Source organism: Salminus brasiliensis, chromosome 7 (assembly GCF_030463535.1).
Source record: "Salminus brasiliensis chromosome 7, fSalBra1.hap2, whole genome shotgun sequence".
In the NCBI taxonomy this organism is placed as follows: Eukaryota; Metazoa; Chordata; class Actinopteri; order Characiformes; family Bryconidae; genus Salminus; species Salminus brasiliensis.
The window spans coordinates 21336698-21355345 of NC_132884.1; the positions used below are offsets into that span (position 1 = coordinate 21336698).

Below are 18648 nucleotides of genomic sequence, written 5' to 3' on the forward strand. Positions count from 1 at the left end.
GCGGCATGTGTCTGTCTTTTATTGACGTTACTCAATACCAAAAAGATAACCCGTGTTTGTTCTTCCTGAAAGCCATCATGCACCACAGTGAACATGATATTATTGGGTAATATAACCCTTTACCCCAGCTGGTGTACGGTGATGCCATTAAAAATCAGATCAGGCGAGCGAAAGTGAGTACATTTTGCTTTACTTTATGTAGCATTTTCCAAGCATTTCAGACTGATATCGGCATATTGCATGATGTGATAATGTATGATAACTGATATGAGGAATTGTGCTTAATATAATACACAATCTGAACCAACAGTCAAAAAAAGTCCATTTGGATTTCAGCCAGACTCTGCTGATGAGGAATAATGTCACGTTTTTCATTATCATCATTTTCTTTATGACTATTTTTTAATGATTATGCACTATCCTCTTCAGCTCACCCCACAGGTTGTCAATTGGGTTGAGGTCTGGGGACAGATGGCCATGGGAGGAGCTTGATTTTGTGTCTGGAGAACCATTTGTGTAGATCCGGCCACATGTTTAGGATCATTATCTTGCTGAAAGACCCAGTGATGGCACATCTTCAGCTTTCGGGCAGAGGCCACTAGATTTTGATTTAAAATGTCCTGGTATTTCATGATGCCATGATGCCATGCATCCTAACAAGGTTCCTGGGGCCTTGGGAAGAGAAACAGGCCCACAGCATCACCAATCCTCCCCATGCTTCACAGTGGACATGAGGTGCTTTTTTACGCATACTCATCTTTTGTGTTACGCCAGACCCACTTTGTTTGAGTGTTTGTTGCCAAAAAGCTCTATCTTGGTTTAATCTGACCAAAACACATGCTCCCAGTTAAAGTCCCAGTACCGCTTAACGCTTAACTCCAGATGTTTACGTTTATTCTTGTAAGTGAGAAAAGGGTTTTTCCGTGCATGCCTCCCAAACAGCTTGTTGGCATGTAGATAGCGCCTGATGGTTGTTATGGAGACTTTGTGACCCCGAGATGCTACTCTTTGATTCAAAACGGTGAGCTTTGGAGAACGTTTTTACTTCTCTTACCATCCTCCTCACTGTGCGTGGTGGCAATGAATGAAGATGAACTTGTGTCCTCGTCCAGGCTGGTTTGCCACTGTTCCAGTTGTTTAAACTTCTTGATTCCTCTGACTGTAGATATAGGCTTAAGCCATTGCCCATTGCCATCTGCCTTGCTTGAATGGTGTTCTCTTATCGTTCTCATTTTGGAGAGTGGATAAGAGAAATAGGCCTCTGTGTCATGTCATATTTATACCGCAGAAAAACAGGAAGTAATGAATTACTAATGAAAGGGTTCTAGATACCCTGATCAACTACAGTAGAAATGATTAGGAATTGTTAGGGGTGCCAATAATTGTGGAACAGGTGATTGCTTAGTCAGGTTTTTTTATTCTAATTTATTTTAAGGCTAACCAGATGTGCTAATAATTGTGGAGGGTGCTGTATACTTATCTATTCTGTATACGTATCGACTTTTTTTTACAGTAATCAATAACAAAAAGCATAATAAACTATAAGAATAATAAACTACATTCATATTGTGCGTGAAATGTGCATGATTATGACACCCACATATTTACTTTCCACAATTTCCTTTTCCTACAGAATGCATTATGTAAATCTGGAGAGAAGTACTCTGATATAACTGCTTGTTTTTAAGAAAATGCCTCATTCTTCCGAGATGCTTCTTCAAAACCCATGCAGTCAGCTTTGTTTTGGGAATCAGCTCTTGGCATCAAAGACAGTGAACATGTTGAAGCATGTTGCTGCCTTCAACCGAGAGCCATTTGTAATCTAACAGGTTCAGCGTGGCTGTAACTGAAACTGTGTCATAACTGCACTCTTTCCCAGTTCCACCTGACTGTGTTGCATAAGACTTGGGGTCCAGACTTTCCTGATGGAAATCAGTGATGGTTTACATGTACATTTACATTTACTGCATTTAGCAAACGCTCTTATCCAGAGCTACTTACAAAAGTGCTTTGCTATTTACCCAAGAAAAACCTTAGCTAGTTAGAATAGACCAATAATTCAAAGGATACCTCTAAGCTTAGACATTACTTAACACAAGACAATAAGGTGACCATAATACTCTAATCGTCCAAGTATTCTCTGAAGAGGTGGGTCTTCAGTCTGCGTTTGAAGACAGCGAGCGACTCGGCCGTTCGGACACCCAGGGGAAGTTCGTTCCACCACTTTGGTGCCAGGACAGAAAAAAGCCTGGACGCTTGTCTTCCGTGGATTTTGAGGGATGGCAGGTCGAGCCGAGCCATACTTGAAGCTCGAAGGGCTCTAGGTGCGGATCGGCTTTTGACCATTTCCATCAAGTATGGAGAGGCTGGACTGTTCTTGGCTTTGTAGGCCAGAGTCAGGGTTTTGAATCTGATGCGGGCAGCTACAGGAAGCCAGTGAAGAGAACGCAGCAGTGGAGTGACATGGCTGAATTTAGAGCTGAATTTAGGGACATTGAAGACAGTGACATGGCTGAATTTAGGGCTGAATTTAGGGACATTGAAGACGGTTTAATTTTCCCATGTGATTCACCATTGTTTTTTCATTGTATTTTCACAGATTTTTCATGCAAAAATGTTCATATGTGTTCATATGTATTTCTGATTGTCTACTTTAAAGGATCAGCTACCACAGAGATTAGTGTAAAACAAATACCTTATAAATCCTATAGGTAGAGGCGCTTAGACTAAATTACTAATAAATAGACTGCCTGGCACTGTGGGCCGCAGTCGAGGGTAGTGCTTGATGTATAAAGATCAGAATTCAGGTGGTTTTGTTCTTCTGAATTCAAAGCAAAAGACTTACGTTAAGCACTTTTATTGTTGTTCTTTAACAGTACAGTGACATTTTTATTTTTTCATCTTCTCACTTAGAAAGCCAGGGTTAGCCACGCTATGACCCCCCTCAACTAGAGAGGGTTAAGCGTCTTCCTCAAGGGGCCCAACAGTGGCCACTTCACAGGCCTGGATATCGAACCCACAACCTCCTGCACAATAAACCAGAGCTCAAACCACAGAACCACCAGTGCCTGGTTCACAGCTGTCCTAGAAGGAATCTGAATGTGATTAGTTTTGATAAGTTTGAAGTTTGGTACCACATCAAACTTTACACTAAACCAATAAATGAAAAGCTCAAGTGCTTTTTACCCTGTTTTTTTTTTTGTTTTGTTTTTTTGTTTTTTTTTGGAGGAGACGGATACCTGTGCATTACTACTCATCCTCTTTATCTATTTATGTCACACATGATGAGCCAAGCTTGTACACGGAAGTTGAACATACTGCAACTTGATCTGTGGCAGAAAAAAAGTGAGCTGATGATTGACGATTTAAGCAGAATACGCTCCACTGTGATGAAATGCAGCCTTGTGAGCCAGATTTCGAGAACACCATGTTTACACAACTATGAAGAGCGTCAAACTAAATTCAGGAATAACTTTTACAAAAGTGAATGTTTTTCCATTTATTAACTGTGACTCACACTGAAAGCCTCATAGGTGAAGTACAGATGGCCTTGCTTGCTACTAGCATTTAGCTTCCCCTCAGACTGATAAAAAAAAAAAAAAAAAAAAAAAAAAAAAAACAGTGCAGGGAAGCGCAAAAAGCCAATCAATTCTCTATGAGAGGTAAGATTCTGATATATGTGATGATTTTAACATTTAGTTTAAATCAGAAAGTCTGTGTACTCCTGTTGGTAGTGTCTGAAGCTAAGACCTACTGAAACAGACTTTCTACCTCAGAATTTGCCACTACATTAGCCCCTATTAGCAAGCTACAAACCACAAATTTATTTAATATGGTAATGATGACTAGTCAACTGCTTTTTAGGATGGCTAGTCGACTAGCAAAACGTTTAATAGCACAACACTGGAGCTGCTTAAAGCTAAAAGACTACACATTGTATTGCAGTCTCTGAGTTTCTTTCGTTCATACACTTTAGTAAAAACAATCTATATAATACATCATTTGTGGCATTTTTTATGTTCTGTTAATGGAATAAGTTCACTATAAAACAATTATGATATTCATCTCATAATACCAAATAATCCATGCAATCACTCGATTTTTTATTTTATTTTATTTATTTTTTTTTTTTTGCCGTCATGAGGCTTCCAAGGAAACAGACTATTATCTTGAAGGATTTGAAATGGACGCTTTCTGTCTTTCTGTTATGTTTGCTGCATAACCTCTTTCAACAGTTCTGTCTCTCCTTAATGTATTAGATGTTTATACGTAGAATTTGACCATGATGGAACAAGTTCATCTGGTATTCACTAAAAATGGCTAATACAAGCTTCATGCTTACAGTCAGCTTTCATTCCCCCTCTGTACATAAAAATGACAGATGGTTAATAAAAACAGCTTACAATCTATTTAACCCCTAAAGTCTGTACACTCCAGTTCTTCACCCTGTTACCAAACTGTTACCAAATAATTCATAGCTGCCTTCTGCATGACAATTAATAACACACCAATAAACCTTAAGGTTCTAAGGTTAGATCTTTAACTCTCCTGTTGGTGTAATCCAGTGGGCTGACAAGATTAGCAGTGAAAAGTATTGCTTTTGACAGACGGGTAATGTGCAGAATAGCGCAATACACAGTTTTCCTGTGAGTGTACCCCTACTCTAAACTACGGGCATTGCCTCGTGGCAAAAATATTTTTTTATTTTGCAACTATTATGTTTTTCTTTTGCTCTGATGGTGAATGACTTTGCTCACTATCGCTCACTGAACCTTTTGCGTGTGCGATGTGAGATGTTTGATGGCTTTCTCGTCTGCAGCGTACATACTGCATCAAGTCCCCCAACCCACACTTCAAATGATCTGGCCTATTGAGTCAGAGCCAGGGTTTTTGAACCCGTAATACCATGCACGTTCTGAAGAAAACAAAGCAGCCCCAAACCATCCTGCCCCTATGACATATTTATAGTTCATTCAAGGGTCTTTTGTGTAACTCTGGTTTGTGGAAAGTATGATGCCCTATATTGTAGCCAGTGATCCCACCTCAAAAAAAAAAAAAAAATAAATTCCAGCTTTCCAAAACAAACTCGAGCAAAACAAGTTCAGAACGGTTTGATGTGATTTCTTTTCTGAATGAAAGTTTTTGGCCTACATTTTTAAACGCAGGGTAAAAAGGTACAGGCAAGATGATATGAGGCCAAACAGAATCTCCTAACCTCATTTTATAACTCGTGGTTTACCAATGCTGAGATTATGTGCGGTACGTATCTGCATGATTTCTTCACATCAAACTACTTTAAATGACTGCTTACATTTTTTAAAAATCAGTGAAATTCCCCTTAAACTCCTTGAAGTTGAATAGCCTTAAACTGACTGTTCCCACACTGAATTCATATTTGATTCAAGAATGTCCTCCTCCGAGGTTAAACAATCTCTTGCATTGCAGCCACGTACTTCTTCTGGATCAAAGTTGGTTTCTTCAAAATGTCAATCATGCATTTGTTTTCTACTTCCTTATTAGCAGATTGCTTTGTAAGTCTTTCTCTGACTCAGTTAAACAAACCTATTCTGAAAAAATAACAAGTCTGAGGCCTCTAATGAGAAAGACCAATTTTGTTCATACAAAGGAACTTACAAGCTCTGACAGCTAAATTCAAATCAACCCAACCCTTAACCGTTCCTAGCGTTTCACACGAATTGTCTCATGGGAATATTTAGGAATCTACAATCATGAAATCCTGTTGGCTGCGAATTATGAGCCTCAACCACTCTAAATGCTTTTCTCCTGCAGGATTCTGACAGCACTGTTCATTGTGGCACCATATCACTTAACATGTTTGTAAATGTCTGAAAGTAAAACATTGGTGTCGGTTTTGATGCATGCCTCTAATATCCAGTAAAGGGAATGACACATTTGTCTATCAGTGGAAATAGCTGTTTTTTGGGGGTTTTTTTGTAGATTATAAGGTTGTAAATCCAAAGTGTAAAATAGAAATATCTATTGACCTGCTCAGCATTGTAGGCAAGCCATGGAGCAGGATGATGTTATGATATTATTTGCTTAATCCAAGTGACCTGATCTCACTACTGCTCTTGTCGCTAAACAAGTACAACAGTTACTCCAACAAAAGCAGGACATCATTTTTAATACCCTGAATTTAAGAAGAAACAATGAATGAGCAGGTGTCCCAATACTTTTGTCCATTATATAAATAAATAGGAGATAAGAAGCAACAGGTCTTAGAAAATACTATTGCCATCCCTTCTGCAATAGTGTTTAGTTGACTGACAATTTTATGTTCACGTTAATGCCTGGACCCAGAATTTCCCATAAGAACATCACCCAAAGCCTCACACTCCCTTTTTCTTGTTATGCATCCTGGTATCATCCTGACTCAGGTAAACGCTGCACACAAACCCAGTCATTCTTGTAATGTAGAAGAAAACAAGACTCATCAGACCAGACAAACGTCTTCTATTGCCACCAGGTCTGTTTCCCTCTAAAGGCACTTCTAACAGTGCTCAGTATTGAGAAATAGATGGCAGGAGTTTGCATTTGCCGCATAACGACATTTGATCTTCTTACTAAAAGATGGTAAAAGAGGGAGTATAACTAAACTAACAAAAGTGAAGACATTTCTTTAATCATTTGTAAAATGTAATTAACAGACATGCAGTGTCCTTGTGAGGAAAAAGCTAGGACACCTCCACATTTAATACTATTTAAAATGTCTATAATTAAAATTAGGTGCAAAACCATTAGGATGCTGGGGGAGCCTTCTGGAGTCTTATGTGAACCTCAGCCATTTAGTTTGGTTTGCTCTTGATTGTTAAAGTGAGTGGTATCACCTCGAAGAGATCCAGTGAGTCCAGAAAACAATTTATTAAAGAAACTGCCACATGGACAGGTCATGTCAGGAACCCTTACTGTCAAGAAAAACCAAGGGCAAGATCCAACTGTCCAAAGCACATTGTTCTAGATGTCCTGGTCTTGGTCTAGATGTTTTCTTGCAAACTTCAGTCTTGCTCTGATTTTTTTATTTTGACCTCCCATGAAAATCAAACTTGTACAGTCTCTTTCTGATGGAAGATGCTGTACTTTGACTTCAGCTGTGGCAAGAGCTACCTGTAGGTCCTGTAATGACATTTTAGGGAGACATTTTGTTGGAGACATCTTCACACATTTTGTGGTCTGCTGTTGGACCGAACTTGCTGGTCTGACCCTGCCATGTTGGCAGTAATTTAGCGGACAGTGGAATGGCTGATTTCTAATTGTTCTGAGATCTTTCAATCCCTTCCTAGATGCATCTGCAGCTACAGCCTTGTTTCTGAAGGCAACAGAGAGCTCTTCGGATCTGACTACAGTGACTACAGTGATACCACTCATTTAGTAAAATGTGAGAATATTCTTTCTTTTTCTTTTTTTTTTTTTTTTACAGTTTTAGTAATGTAGTTCTTTTACCTCCATCTGCCAATACTATTAAAATGAAGATCAAATGTCCATGGTTTTCCTGGGGTGTCCTAAATGTTTTCACATGACAGAAGAATCGGATATGTAAAAGTGCACCTGCTGTGAGCGTGATGCTCAAGCATTAGTTTGATATGTAAGGAAAAACAGAAGGGCAGCTTTTCCTCGGGTGAATGAGAATATCAGTGAGGGATGTGATCAGACTCTGAAGTAAAACAATATTGGGAGGGACACTATAGCAGGGCCTGAATGCTTGAGCCCTAGAGTCAGGGGTCCAGTAGTTCTAATTCGCAGTAGATGGTCTATTATAGACACGGTTTGGGTTCTGTCATCCCTCATGGAGGGAAGGCTCACTGCAAATCAGTACGAAGTTATTCTGATGGATCACATTTTGCTATGCTTGATGACAGTTCTCCCTATCCACAGGACATGAAGGTTTATTAATAGTTAAGTGAATATAAAAAAATTACATAAATCAGATCTTAAGCCAGTGGAACATATTTGGTAGATTTTGGATGCAGTTTAACAGCGTGTTCGACAGCTCTATCCACCACCTTTAGCAAGTATATTATTAATGGTGTCATGTCACAAATGCAGTTGGTACAGTGTCGAGAGCAGCGCCGATTCCACCTAAATGCAGCAGAATGGGGTTCAATCCTCTCCCTGACAAAACACACACCATGCTATACCAATAACAATGCATGGGGAATACTCTTATTGCTGCAATTGGTTAGATTATGTACTAACTGCAGTTTGAAAGGTTGTTCTGGATAAAAGCATCTGAATGCAATGTATTTGGCAATAAATAAGACCTTGACTTTATAACTGTTATATAGTTTAGGTTATATAATAGGTTGGCCTTAGAAGCAAAGGTCTAGCCCATTAAGACCTCTAGCCAACAGCAATGTCTCTTATTCTCATTGGTCTCTCTTTGAATTTGGTCTCTTTTTATTAAAAATACATGTTGAGCATTCCCAATTATATTTCGGCCTCTCCCTTTTATAACAGTGCAAACTGCACTGCAAGTGCCAGCGGTTGAGGATCTAGCTGCACACTTTCAATTTCTGTGCCATTAAACAGCGTCTAGGTGGTTTGGGCCTTGATGTTGGCCAGGGCGCTCTCCTAAGGGAAGCCTCACAGATGGCTGTGTTCACTGAAAACCCTCAGCATAAATGGTTCAAAGATACCATCATTAATTCAACAGAAAGCAGGCAGTCATTCACCCCTACACACCTGATCAGCCTGAACAGAAAGAGACAGTGTACACACACATAGCAAACGACAGCTTTCACTGAACTGAATCTTTAATCCAGAATAATTTATAAATAACATAAATAGCAAAGCTAATAATAAGTTAAAGGGGTTTGGCTGGATACGCTGGGGTGCAATTAGAGTCGGGGGAAGTTCTTTCTCGGGAGGCCATCTGTTCTGACAGCTCCATGTTGCATATGGGACACTCGCATCGTGCACACTTTTCTCTCTCTCTTTCTCTCTCACTCTGTTGGAACAGCTGAAGCAGATCCCGCCGCCACAGCAGCTGTGAGGGATTATGGGTGGAATGGCTAATGAGAAGATCCCCGCAGATACAACGGCAGCACCCTGGCTTGTTGCTATTCATGCAGAAAATGCGTCCTGAGAAGCGCATAGCCAGGAAGAAGTCTGCAGGGTTACTGTCTCCTTTAGACCCCTGGCCCAGTGTCCACTGCTGCTCTTGTCCCGTAATCCGGATCTGATTGGCACATGGCTGGCCAGTTTTAAATGACAATGGTAAAGCAAACAGAGAGTTCATTGTGCAGTGTGGATAGGTCGCTGTGGCACGACCTCTTTCAAAGTGTTTCTTCCCCAGAAAGCCTTCGCCATGACTTCATCTGCCTGCAGAGAAAAAAAAAAGAAAATTAGCATATAACCAAAAGAGTAGCAGATGTGATAACGGTCAAATTCAAATTGAAATTCACTCCAACTGGGATCGTTCCATGTGCAAACTTAAAGCTATAGTTCTTCCAAAAATCCCTTATGCCACAGATGGTGAAGACTTGTTGGGTGTCTTACGTTTGCTTCAGTAGTTTTGCAATGGCCAGAACCAAGAGGCTAATGCAGCAATTAGCAATGTGCACACCTAGACAATTAGCAACTGCATACCTAAATACCTCTCTCATTACACACTGAATCTGTTAAGTAATATCAGCTGCACTTGCTTGGTTTCTGACACTGTTACAGCCTGGATTTAGTTTTTGTCATTTTTCACTTTTTGACAACATTTCAATAAAGCAGTTATAATTTCCATTGGGTTCTTGATATTATTACAAATGTAATCATGAATGGACCAACGGAAACAGAATTTAGGTTTTCTCCTCCTGTTGGAGATTTCTGGAGAAGGTGATAGCGACGATAAACACAAAAGAATGAACATTCATTCATTCTGACAGTTCTATCAATTTATAACTGCTGTTATAACAAAACCATCCACGTCAGGAGAAAAAAGGTTTTTGCTTTTCTATGTTGGTTAATGTTAAAACTTGGATTGCATATTCAGATTACCATAATAATATGAAAAAAACATATACAGAACTTTATTATTATATCCTCATCGGGCAGTAAGTGTTTATTTTCTTAATAAAAACAAGTACAAATAACATTCATACAAAAAGTAGTAATTTTACATCCCTGTGAATAAATAAATGCTCTTAAATAATGATCTTAGGTGACTAAAACATCTGGACAATTCTGTACATATTCAGATATTTGGACTGAGTGGATATATATGTTTGATTTTCAGTGGTTTTGTCAGTAATCTCTTCGTTACGTGTTTTTCTCTTCCTTGAAAGAGATTCTCTTCTTTCTAAAAACACGCAGCACATTACGGCACTGTTCCAGTTACAGCGGAAGTCATTCCAGGCATGTATGAGGTATATAGGCTACTACATATTCTAGCAAACAAGAAGGTGGAGATGATGTTTGCATAAGAGCATCACTATAAGTCTCTAATGCTCTGATAAATCCCAGAGGGAGGAATGCATGCTTGAGACAAACACATATTTCCTACTGCTACTGGGATCAGCATACTGAGTCTGTTGCACATGACTGAGATGTTGAAATGCATTGATTGCTATATGCATGACTTTATGTCGTATCATCAGCTGGAGCAATCCTAAAGCTGAAGGTATGGAGTTAAGTGCAGCATTAAGAGGACTACTCACACATTGCATCCAGGAACAATGCTCTCCTGGGGCTGTCTAGGGAAACTCAGTCTCTTCAGGAAGGTTGGCAGTCGTAGTTTGGGTCGATTTTGTTTGGAGCTTGGCCTCAGCCCACTGTCAGAACAACAACAGAGTGTATGAGTAAAAAGGAAAGAAAATAATATCATGATAGTTTTGTTTAGTTTTTTTGATGCAGTGGCCTTCATTTAGGAAAACAGTTCTGCAGAAAAAACTGATTTACATCATTTCTCCCCTTTCCCAAACAGAATGAATCAACCAAGCACAAAAAGACAAAATGTAGGATTCAAGGAAGTAATTTCGTTGATTTCATTGTAAAGTTTTGATTGATTGATTGACTGATTGATTGACTGTAGAGTCAACAAATCATGTTTTGATTTCTAGTGGGAAAGAACACTTTAATGAGGAAAAAGCATTACTCTAACTCTTCTGGATGTCCTAGATACAGTAAATACGAGCAGGAGCCTGATCAGGTTCCAATCACTTGTTTAAAATGGAGGACAATTCTGTGCCAGGACCCCCTTCTGAAGGAGCCACTGCAACATAGAAGGTAAATTGATAGTCTGTTAAATGTCTGTTATGTATTTCATGAGCTTCAAATGTCTGTTTATGGCCAAAAATGTTGTACATGTAAATTGTTGTTTAGCTTAGTGCTAATACACTACTACAATCCCTTAGGGGCAGCAGCAGCAATTAGAACTGAACTGAACTGAATCATGGTTCACCATTGACAGTAAGTCACACAGCGTCAGGAGTCACATAGAAAAGTCTATTTAGTCCATTAGTACGTGAGTGTCTGTGAACCCCAATGCAAAATTAAAGCAGCAAACTCCAATTGAACTGCTTCTGAAGAACATACAATTTTTGTTAATTGTGTGAATTAGATTTTTCACCAAAACATCAGCTACCCACCAATCAGTTTGTACTGGAGCCGCCGCCTGTCCAGTGGCGCTGCTTATCTCCTCTTCCTCCTGGTCTTGGTCCTCACTTATGCCCTCCCACAGGCGGCTGTTGACCCACAGAGCCTCCTGCAAGCTGAGACCCCCGCGCACGCAGGACACCTGGCGGCACAGTGGGCACCGGACGCTCAGCATGTTGCTGCGCTCCACGGCCATGGTCTCCAGGCAGGTCGAGCAGAATGTGTGGTGGCAGAAGAGCATCCTGGGAATCCGCTCGCTTCGAGAGTACCTCTGGTAGCACACTCCACACTCGAGATCTTCACACAGCACCATGTCTCCTGCAGGGAGTGAGCGCAGAATGCAGGAGCAGAGAGATGTAGTTCAACAGTGGAACTCCAAGGAAAGATCCAGAAGTTCTGTAATGGTTGGGTGGTGAGTTGGAGCAGGACTGTTGATCCGGAAGGTGTAATGCCCAGCTGCTGAAAAAGAATCAGGGAAGTCAGTTGACTGGTAGATGCTCATCTGGCATATGTCACATTCTTTACCATTTATTTAGCTGTGAGGCACTTTATGGATCTGGCTTGTAACTCAGACACTCATACATGTTTAGCAGGCCGAAGATCCCTCTTAATTAAACAGGTTGTGGTGCTTTGTATCAGTGGCACTGTGTTTCTTTGTGTCTACACACATTTTAGTGCATTTAACTTTCTCTTGTATATAAAAATGATTGTTTTATACTCTTCTCATATACTCTTTTAATCGTCACCTAATCAAAATGAATACATTATTCATTCTTTTTCATTTTTGCTTACAAAATCAGGTTAACAAATGGCTATGCCTAGCAGTCTGATTCTCTTTTTTTGTTTAGTTCTTGCACTCTGGCAATAAGCTACCAAATAAATAATATATATGTACATAAATGGAATGTAATAGTAATTTCTAGTATTATATAATCTATAATATAGAAAACGAATATACATTAAACACATTAAAAAACATTACAAATTACCTACATATTGTTCATGAAAGACTATGCTGGGAGTGAGTTTTACATATATTATTAGGAATATCAGTGCTATATTTGGATTAAAATGACCTTAGATAATATTATATCCATAAAGATGCATTTTGTGCTATGCCACTCATCATTAGATTAAAACATCTTAATAAGCAAAGCTGGTACAAATGAATGTACAGCACTTTGGAATTAAACTCATCAGTGTCAAGTGCAAGATGGCTTCTCTGCCAGTCAGACAACATTTGTCTTATTCAGACTGACATCTCTCACATGCCTCCAATTGTCTGCTCTGCATTAAGTGTCTGTAAAATCATAATTAAAATTCAGGAGCAGATGGCGAGGCTGTCACCTGCCCCTACAGAGTGTTTACCATCATAATGCTATTTTGCAGACCGAGGACTGCTGGCCACCTGTTAGTCCAGAATTATTCATTCGATTTTGACCTCTTGAAAGAAACCTTTGACCTGTTCTGACCGTTCTCCACAATGTGTTGAGAAAATGAGAAAACAAGTTTCTACCACAAGACAAACATTGCAGATGTCGATTAACAGTAATAATTGTATAGGCTTACTGCATTTGAACCACTGGGTATTTTATCTTTTCATGTATTTTTCCGGTGCACACAAGTCATTTGTCATTTAAGTGATACTAACTCATAGGTTAACAAGCTCTTAAATAGATACATTGTTCTAAATGTAAAGTCATACACAATAATCCAGACATAATGGACCAGATTTCCAGAGCCAAGTTAGACTACCACTGTACTTTAATGAAAGACTAGGCTTAATCCATGTCTATGAAACTGGCCCAATGTGCAATAGGACTTCCTATTTCTTCCAAGCTTCAAAGTCATACTCATACTTTCACTTCTCTAAAATGTGCGTCAAAATGATGTACAACTTGAGTCAGAAAGAAACCATTAAGATGTCCAAGTTAAAGAGGAACCAAGGGGAATTAAAAGGAAACAGAACATAATGGGCTACTTACAGCAGAGCGAGTGCAGGTATACCAGCAGTCTGTCAGATGATTGTTCTTCTTACGCTGTTCCAGCAGCGGTGTGCTCAAAGGAGACAGAATTAGTGTCAGTGAGTGTGTGTGTTCGAGAGAGGAGCTGCTCTTATGTCAGTGTGACTGACTGCTGTGCCTTTTAAAGGCTCAGAGTTGTGGGGGCAGTGCAGAAGCTCCGCCACTACAGCTTGGCACAGCATACAGGAAGATGGCCTGGGGACAGTCTGGTCTGAAGGTAAAGTGGAAGGGGCGGGCTCTTTCTCCAGAAGCCATAAACGCTCTTTGTTGACAGGAGCACGTGGGAGTGTGTGTGTGTGTGTGTGTGTTTCTGTTAGAGTTGGGGGTTGGGAGCACCTGCTGAGCTAGAGGCCTCCTTAACACAGCAAACATAACATTAATAGACCTCTGTTTAAAGTAGGGGAGAGAAGGGATCAGCCTAAAACACTGTTTTTTGATAAATCATTTTAAAACTAGTATTTAAGATTATTACAGAAGCAACCTGCTATACATCTCTGCTAGAATAGCTGAGTGCAAACATTGAAACTTCCCCAATATGAGAGGCTCTGACAGTTCTAGTAAAACACAGTCAAAGAAGCATCATTTTACTTCAAAAGGATAGATTGTATATCACTGCGATGCTCCACTGACTATAATAGAGAGAATGGCGTCTCTGTCACTGCCACTCCAGGCATTGAACGCCGGCTACTGCACTACTAAACTTTAGTGAAGCACAGAGCTCTTCAGCAGCGTTCAGATGACAGAGCATATCAGAGTCAGATGCACTAGGAATCCACCTGTGGAGAGTTTAGCAAAGCACCACATCACATCTCTGAATGGAGTAAAGACTAGCACTTACTGAGCTTCATTCTGGAGGAGAAAAAGGTCTTGTAGGTTTCATTCCTCCCACTCATAAACAGTATTAACATTAGGGAGCGCCCTGAACACAACAAGCAAGGAAACACAACCTTGATCTGTTTCTCAAGATTTTTAACCAATCCTTGCTGAGAACAGTTTGAATGAATGTTGAATGAATTAACATCTTTGAGTTTAGCATATCTGACCACAAACATTTATTAAGTAAACCTGTCACACCGCTCAGCCCTGCGTTCTCTCCGGTTCAGTTTAATGCTCGTTTTATTGGTTCCCTCGTTAAAAATAACACATGATGCGGTTGAACATTTTGATGGAGTGGAAACTCTTCTAAGTGTGTTTGGTTGAATTATTGGTGGGAAATGGTAGTAACCCCAGCCAGTGATTACAACACAACCAGAAGCCGTTTATCTGCTTGTTCTGGACAGAGCTTGGTCCAGAGCTGGTCCAGAGCCTACACCCAGGCCAGGGCAACAGTCTTGTACAAGGCGACACACACCTAGGTTTTTGTGTGGTGAGAAGACCAGAGAATATGGCTCTATAACTCCTCACATCAAGAGACAGTTTGATATGACTTTGGCAGTGTCAGTATTTCCAAGACTGCCATCATACGCCTGGTAGAAATTTATGAGAAGAGAAACTCTTGCACAATGGAGTAGAAACAGAAGCAGCTTTTGGCCACAGCTGCCCTTGTATGCTGCCCCCTGTCTGTGTCACAATTGTCAAGGGCCAAGACTACAAGCTTGTAAGCTGTGTCTGAAACTGTACCCTATTCACCAACCCTTACAGGAGAAAATGCAGATCACTATATAGAGCACTATTGTAGGGAACTCGTTGTGTGTGTGAGCGCATAGATAGTGAATAAGGAACAGTTTTGAAAGCAGCAAATATTAAACACAGTTGATCTTATGGGAATGTCAAGCCAAGAAAAAGACCAATCTGATAACCAAACACCAAGCGATTGAGACGATGGGAGCGTCATGCAATGCTAGCAAGACTCGCATGATTTTATTACAATATTGGAAATTTGTCTGCGACAGAGAAGTCGTTTGCTGTAAGAGCGGCATTAGGTACTAAACCCAAATTCACTTGGGTTCAACTCCATTAGCCACACACACAGATATGATTACTGCCAGACCTGTTGGAATTAAACCTCACTTCTGAAAAAGCTGCACATGATGCCACCACATTTTTAACAGATTCAAATACAGATATGAAACCAAACCATTGAAATCTCCCAGTCTGGAAATGGTTACCAATTTCTACTTTTTCACAGCACTGTAATATCAAAATGAATATGATCAGTCAAAGAGGCCAATGTTTGATTTTAATACCATCAATAGAAATGGCTGAAAGAGCTAATATCAGAATTATAAATTGAAATGAAATATTCTTTAATTACATTGTGTCTATATTATGTTCAGATGGATGCACAATAACTTCATTAACCAGATGAATGTATATTAAAGGAAACTGGACTTCCTTTATTAGTTTCACTCGGAGGTTTAATTGCACTACAAACTGAAACTGCTGCATTTCTAAATCTATCAGCCTCTGTAAATAAACTGTCCAGTAAACCTCTTCTGAATACAAGTGAGTGGCAGTGACAAGGAATTTCTCTAGTAGCCTTGAAAGACCTTTGCTTCCCTTGGCAAACACAGTTAAGGCATTGGCATTGCCAGAGCCCTGTGGCAGATACCAGGTAATCAGTCATGCACTGCTTACGTACACAAACAAGGACCCTGTGTGTAACTGGCATTCACTACAATTCAGGAGAATTCACTTTAGGGCATTTTTCTTGAGAAATTCCTGCACAACATGGGTTATTTATTTTAATCATTAAACAGACCTGCTCCTGGCTATAAAGCACTTTGTTGGGCTTTCTTCCGGGCTGTCATAAAACAATGCTAATTAGCCATTAACATCCACGTGTTAGTCAGGTGAACTCAGATGGTGCAAAGGTAGGCAGCAAACCATCAGTGCTTTGGAGGGGAGAATGAAGCTGCTAGCTTCTCCACTGGCACAGGCAAAGCTGCGGTCACGACTCCTTGACTGAGACTGCTGGAGATGTGCATCCTGGGGGAAGAGGCTTTCAGAAAACAAGTCTGCAAGCATTAGAAGTATCAGACCCCGTTCTCTCTAAGTGGTCGTTGCCTTTTTTGTGTGTTGCCACTTTAGGTGTCAAAAGGCCTTTGGCAGTGGGCTGAGTGTGTTTAGACTGGGAGGAGGGGGCATAAGCATACTAAGCCAAGACTGTCACATTACAGAATTGAACGGTTTGTTTTACAGCTCTGTTTTGGTTTGGTTGGATTTCCTTTTCAGTAAAAAACGGTCATATTCAGCTCTCCTTACGGTCATTTTCAGCTCTCATTTAAACTACCTGGTAAAATACTTTTCTATTCTAGGGCACCTTTAAGTTGAATTCATGTGTTTAAAAGACAAAAATCAGATAACTGGAAAAAGGGAATGCTCCTGTGAGAACTTGCCATAATCTTTTCCTGGGAAAGGTCTGGATGTTTGCACAGTTAGTCCCAGTTGACAGCTTCAATTAAATGCAGCAACAGTTCACAAGTATTTTGAGGATATTCAGTAAAGAAAAGCACACACAATCTTACTGTTTTTATTTAAAATAAAATTATTTCTTCAACAGAAATATATCTGATAACTAGTAAACAGGTTGTTCAGAATAAAAGTTTAATAAAAATCATTTTGAAAAGTCATGTAATGTTGATTATCGTAAGTGGCAGAGCCAATTACATATACAAAACATCTAGCAGTATATGCAAAAAAGAGGGTTCGAATAAAATGGCTTTTTGTTATATATATATATATATATATATATATATATATATATATATATATAATCATTTTGAATATATGTATTTATATATTTAATAATATTATTTAATATAAAATAGGTTAAATTGCAATTGCAAACCCAATTACATATGCAAAACATCTAGTAATATATGCAACAAAAGAGGGTTAGTTTTGTGGACTAGCCCTCTTTTTCATTGCATTTATTTCAAGATGTTTTGCATATGTAATTGGGTTTGCAATTTAACCTTTTTTTATTAAATATTATTAAATATATGAATATATATATTCAGCGTGAAATTAATTTTTATTACAATACAAATTAAGCCATTTTATTCTGAACAACCTGTTTATTGTATATCAGATATATTTCTGTTGAATAAATCGTTTTGTTTTTCAAGTCAATAAAAAGCAGAACAGACGAGGAAAGACACGCCAGGCTGGGTTGTGCTGCCCTCTGATGATGGGTTACTGTATTGCAGATTTATTAAATCTACACCTAAAATTGGTCATTTCTCCTGAAGTAAACATGGAAACGACGAGGCTGTAGAGAAATTGAAAATATTCATTTGTAATAAAGAAGAGTGTGGTTGCCTACAGATCACTGAGATCTAAATAACCGGCTTTATCCTGCTGCAGTTCCCAAAACACGACCACCAGTAACTAACAGATACAGCAGTTCCGACCACCAGGATCAGGTGTGCTGGGAGGGCGGGTTAGGTGGGGTCTTAAAGAGCCGTGGGAAATCATCATTACACCGAACGGACCGCATATGTAAGATCTGGGCCAGGCAGAAAAGATAGGGCTCGTCCGGGATTTGAACCCGGGACCTCTCGCACCCAAAGCGAGAATCATACCCCTAGACCAACGAGCCAGTTATACGGAAGCACTTAGGACACAGTATATGAACTGTATCCATGTATCCAGCCATTGGTAGCATACAGCTGCGCACTGAACAGCACACAGGCCTGTGGGGTCTGGTTTTCAGTCTAAAATGCGGAGTTCGAGTCTCTCACACGGTGCTGAATTTAACAACAGCGTCTATCCGAGCACACGTCGCTCCTTTCCTGCTCGACATCCAACCTTTCACACAGGACTTTACTGAGCCTGAGGCAAAACAATGGGCTCGTCCGGGATTTGAACCCGGGACCTCTCGCACCCGAAGCGAGAATCATACCCCTAGACCAACGAGCCACGTGGAGTACAGGGAGTTTCTAGTCTACATGAATTTCCAAGACTCACACTATTGCATCTGATCAGCGATTAAACGTCTTGCTAGATCAATAAAATAATCTATACTGGTGATATTTCACCATATGAGCGTAACGTTTGCTAGTGCTAGCCTGCGACCTCC

At 39.8% G+C, this 18648-nt stretch overlaps 1 protein-coding gene and 2 non-coding genes across 5 annotated transcripts; all 3 read right to left on the minus strand.

The window, feature by feature from the left end:
* Nucleotides 1-8753: 8753 nt before the first annotated feature.
* LOC140559471 (uncharacterized) lies at nt 8754-13814 on the minus strand. 3 transcript variants are annotated; one of them, XM_072682986.1, is made up of 4 exons: nt 13587-13814; nt 11595-12057; nt 10665-10778; nt 8754-9339 (listed from the first exon to the last, which is right to left on the minus strand). In XM_072682986.1, the coding sequence occupies exons 2-4, from the start codon at nt 11912-11914 to the stop codon at nt 9294-9296; spliced, it is 480 nt and encodes a 159-aa protein (XP_072539087.1). In that variant the 5' UTR covers nt 11915-12057; nt 13587-13814; the 3' UTR covers nt 8754-9293. The 3 variants fall into 3 exon arrangements, 2 of the variants coding, with proteins under 2 accessions (XP_072539087.1, XP_072539086.1); XM_072682985.1 differs by having other exon boundaries at nt 11595-12060; XR_011979892.1 differs by lacking the exon at nt 8754-9339 and adding an exon at nt 11102-11218 and having other exon boundaries at nt 10693-10778; nt 11595-12060.
* A 4282-nt stretch (nt 13815-18096) lies between these two features.
* On the minus strand, nt 18097-18168 carry trnap-ugg (transfer RNA proline (anticodon UGG)). The gene has a single exon. It is a non-coding gene; the product is annotated as a tRNA-Pro (tRNA).
* Nucleotides 18169-18416: 248 nt separating this feature from the next.
* trnap-cgg (transfer RNA proline (anticodon CGG)) lies at nt 18417-18488 on the minus strand. Its single transcript has one exon. It is a non-coding gene; the product is annotated as a tRNA-Pro (tRNA).
* Nucleotides 18489-18648: the final 160 nt, after the last annotated feature.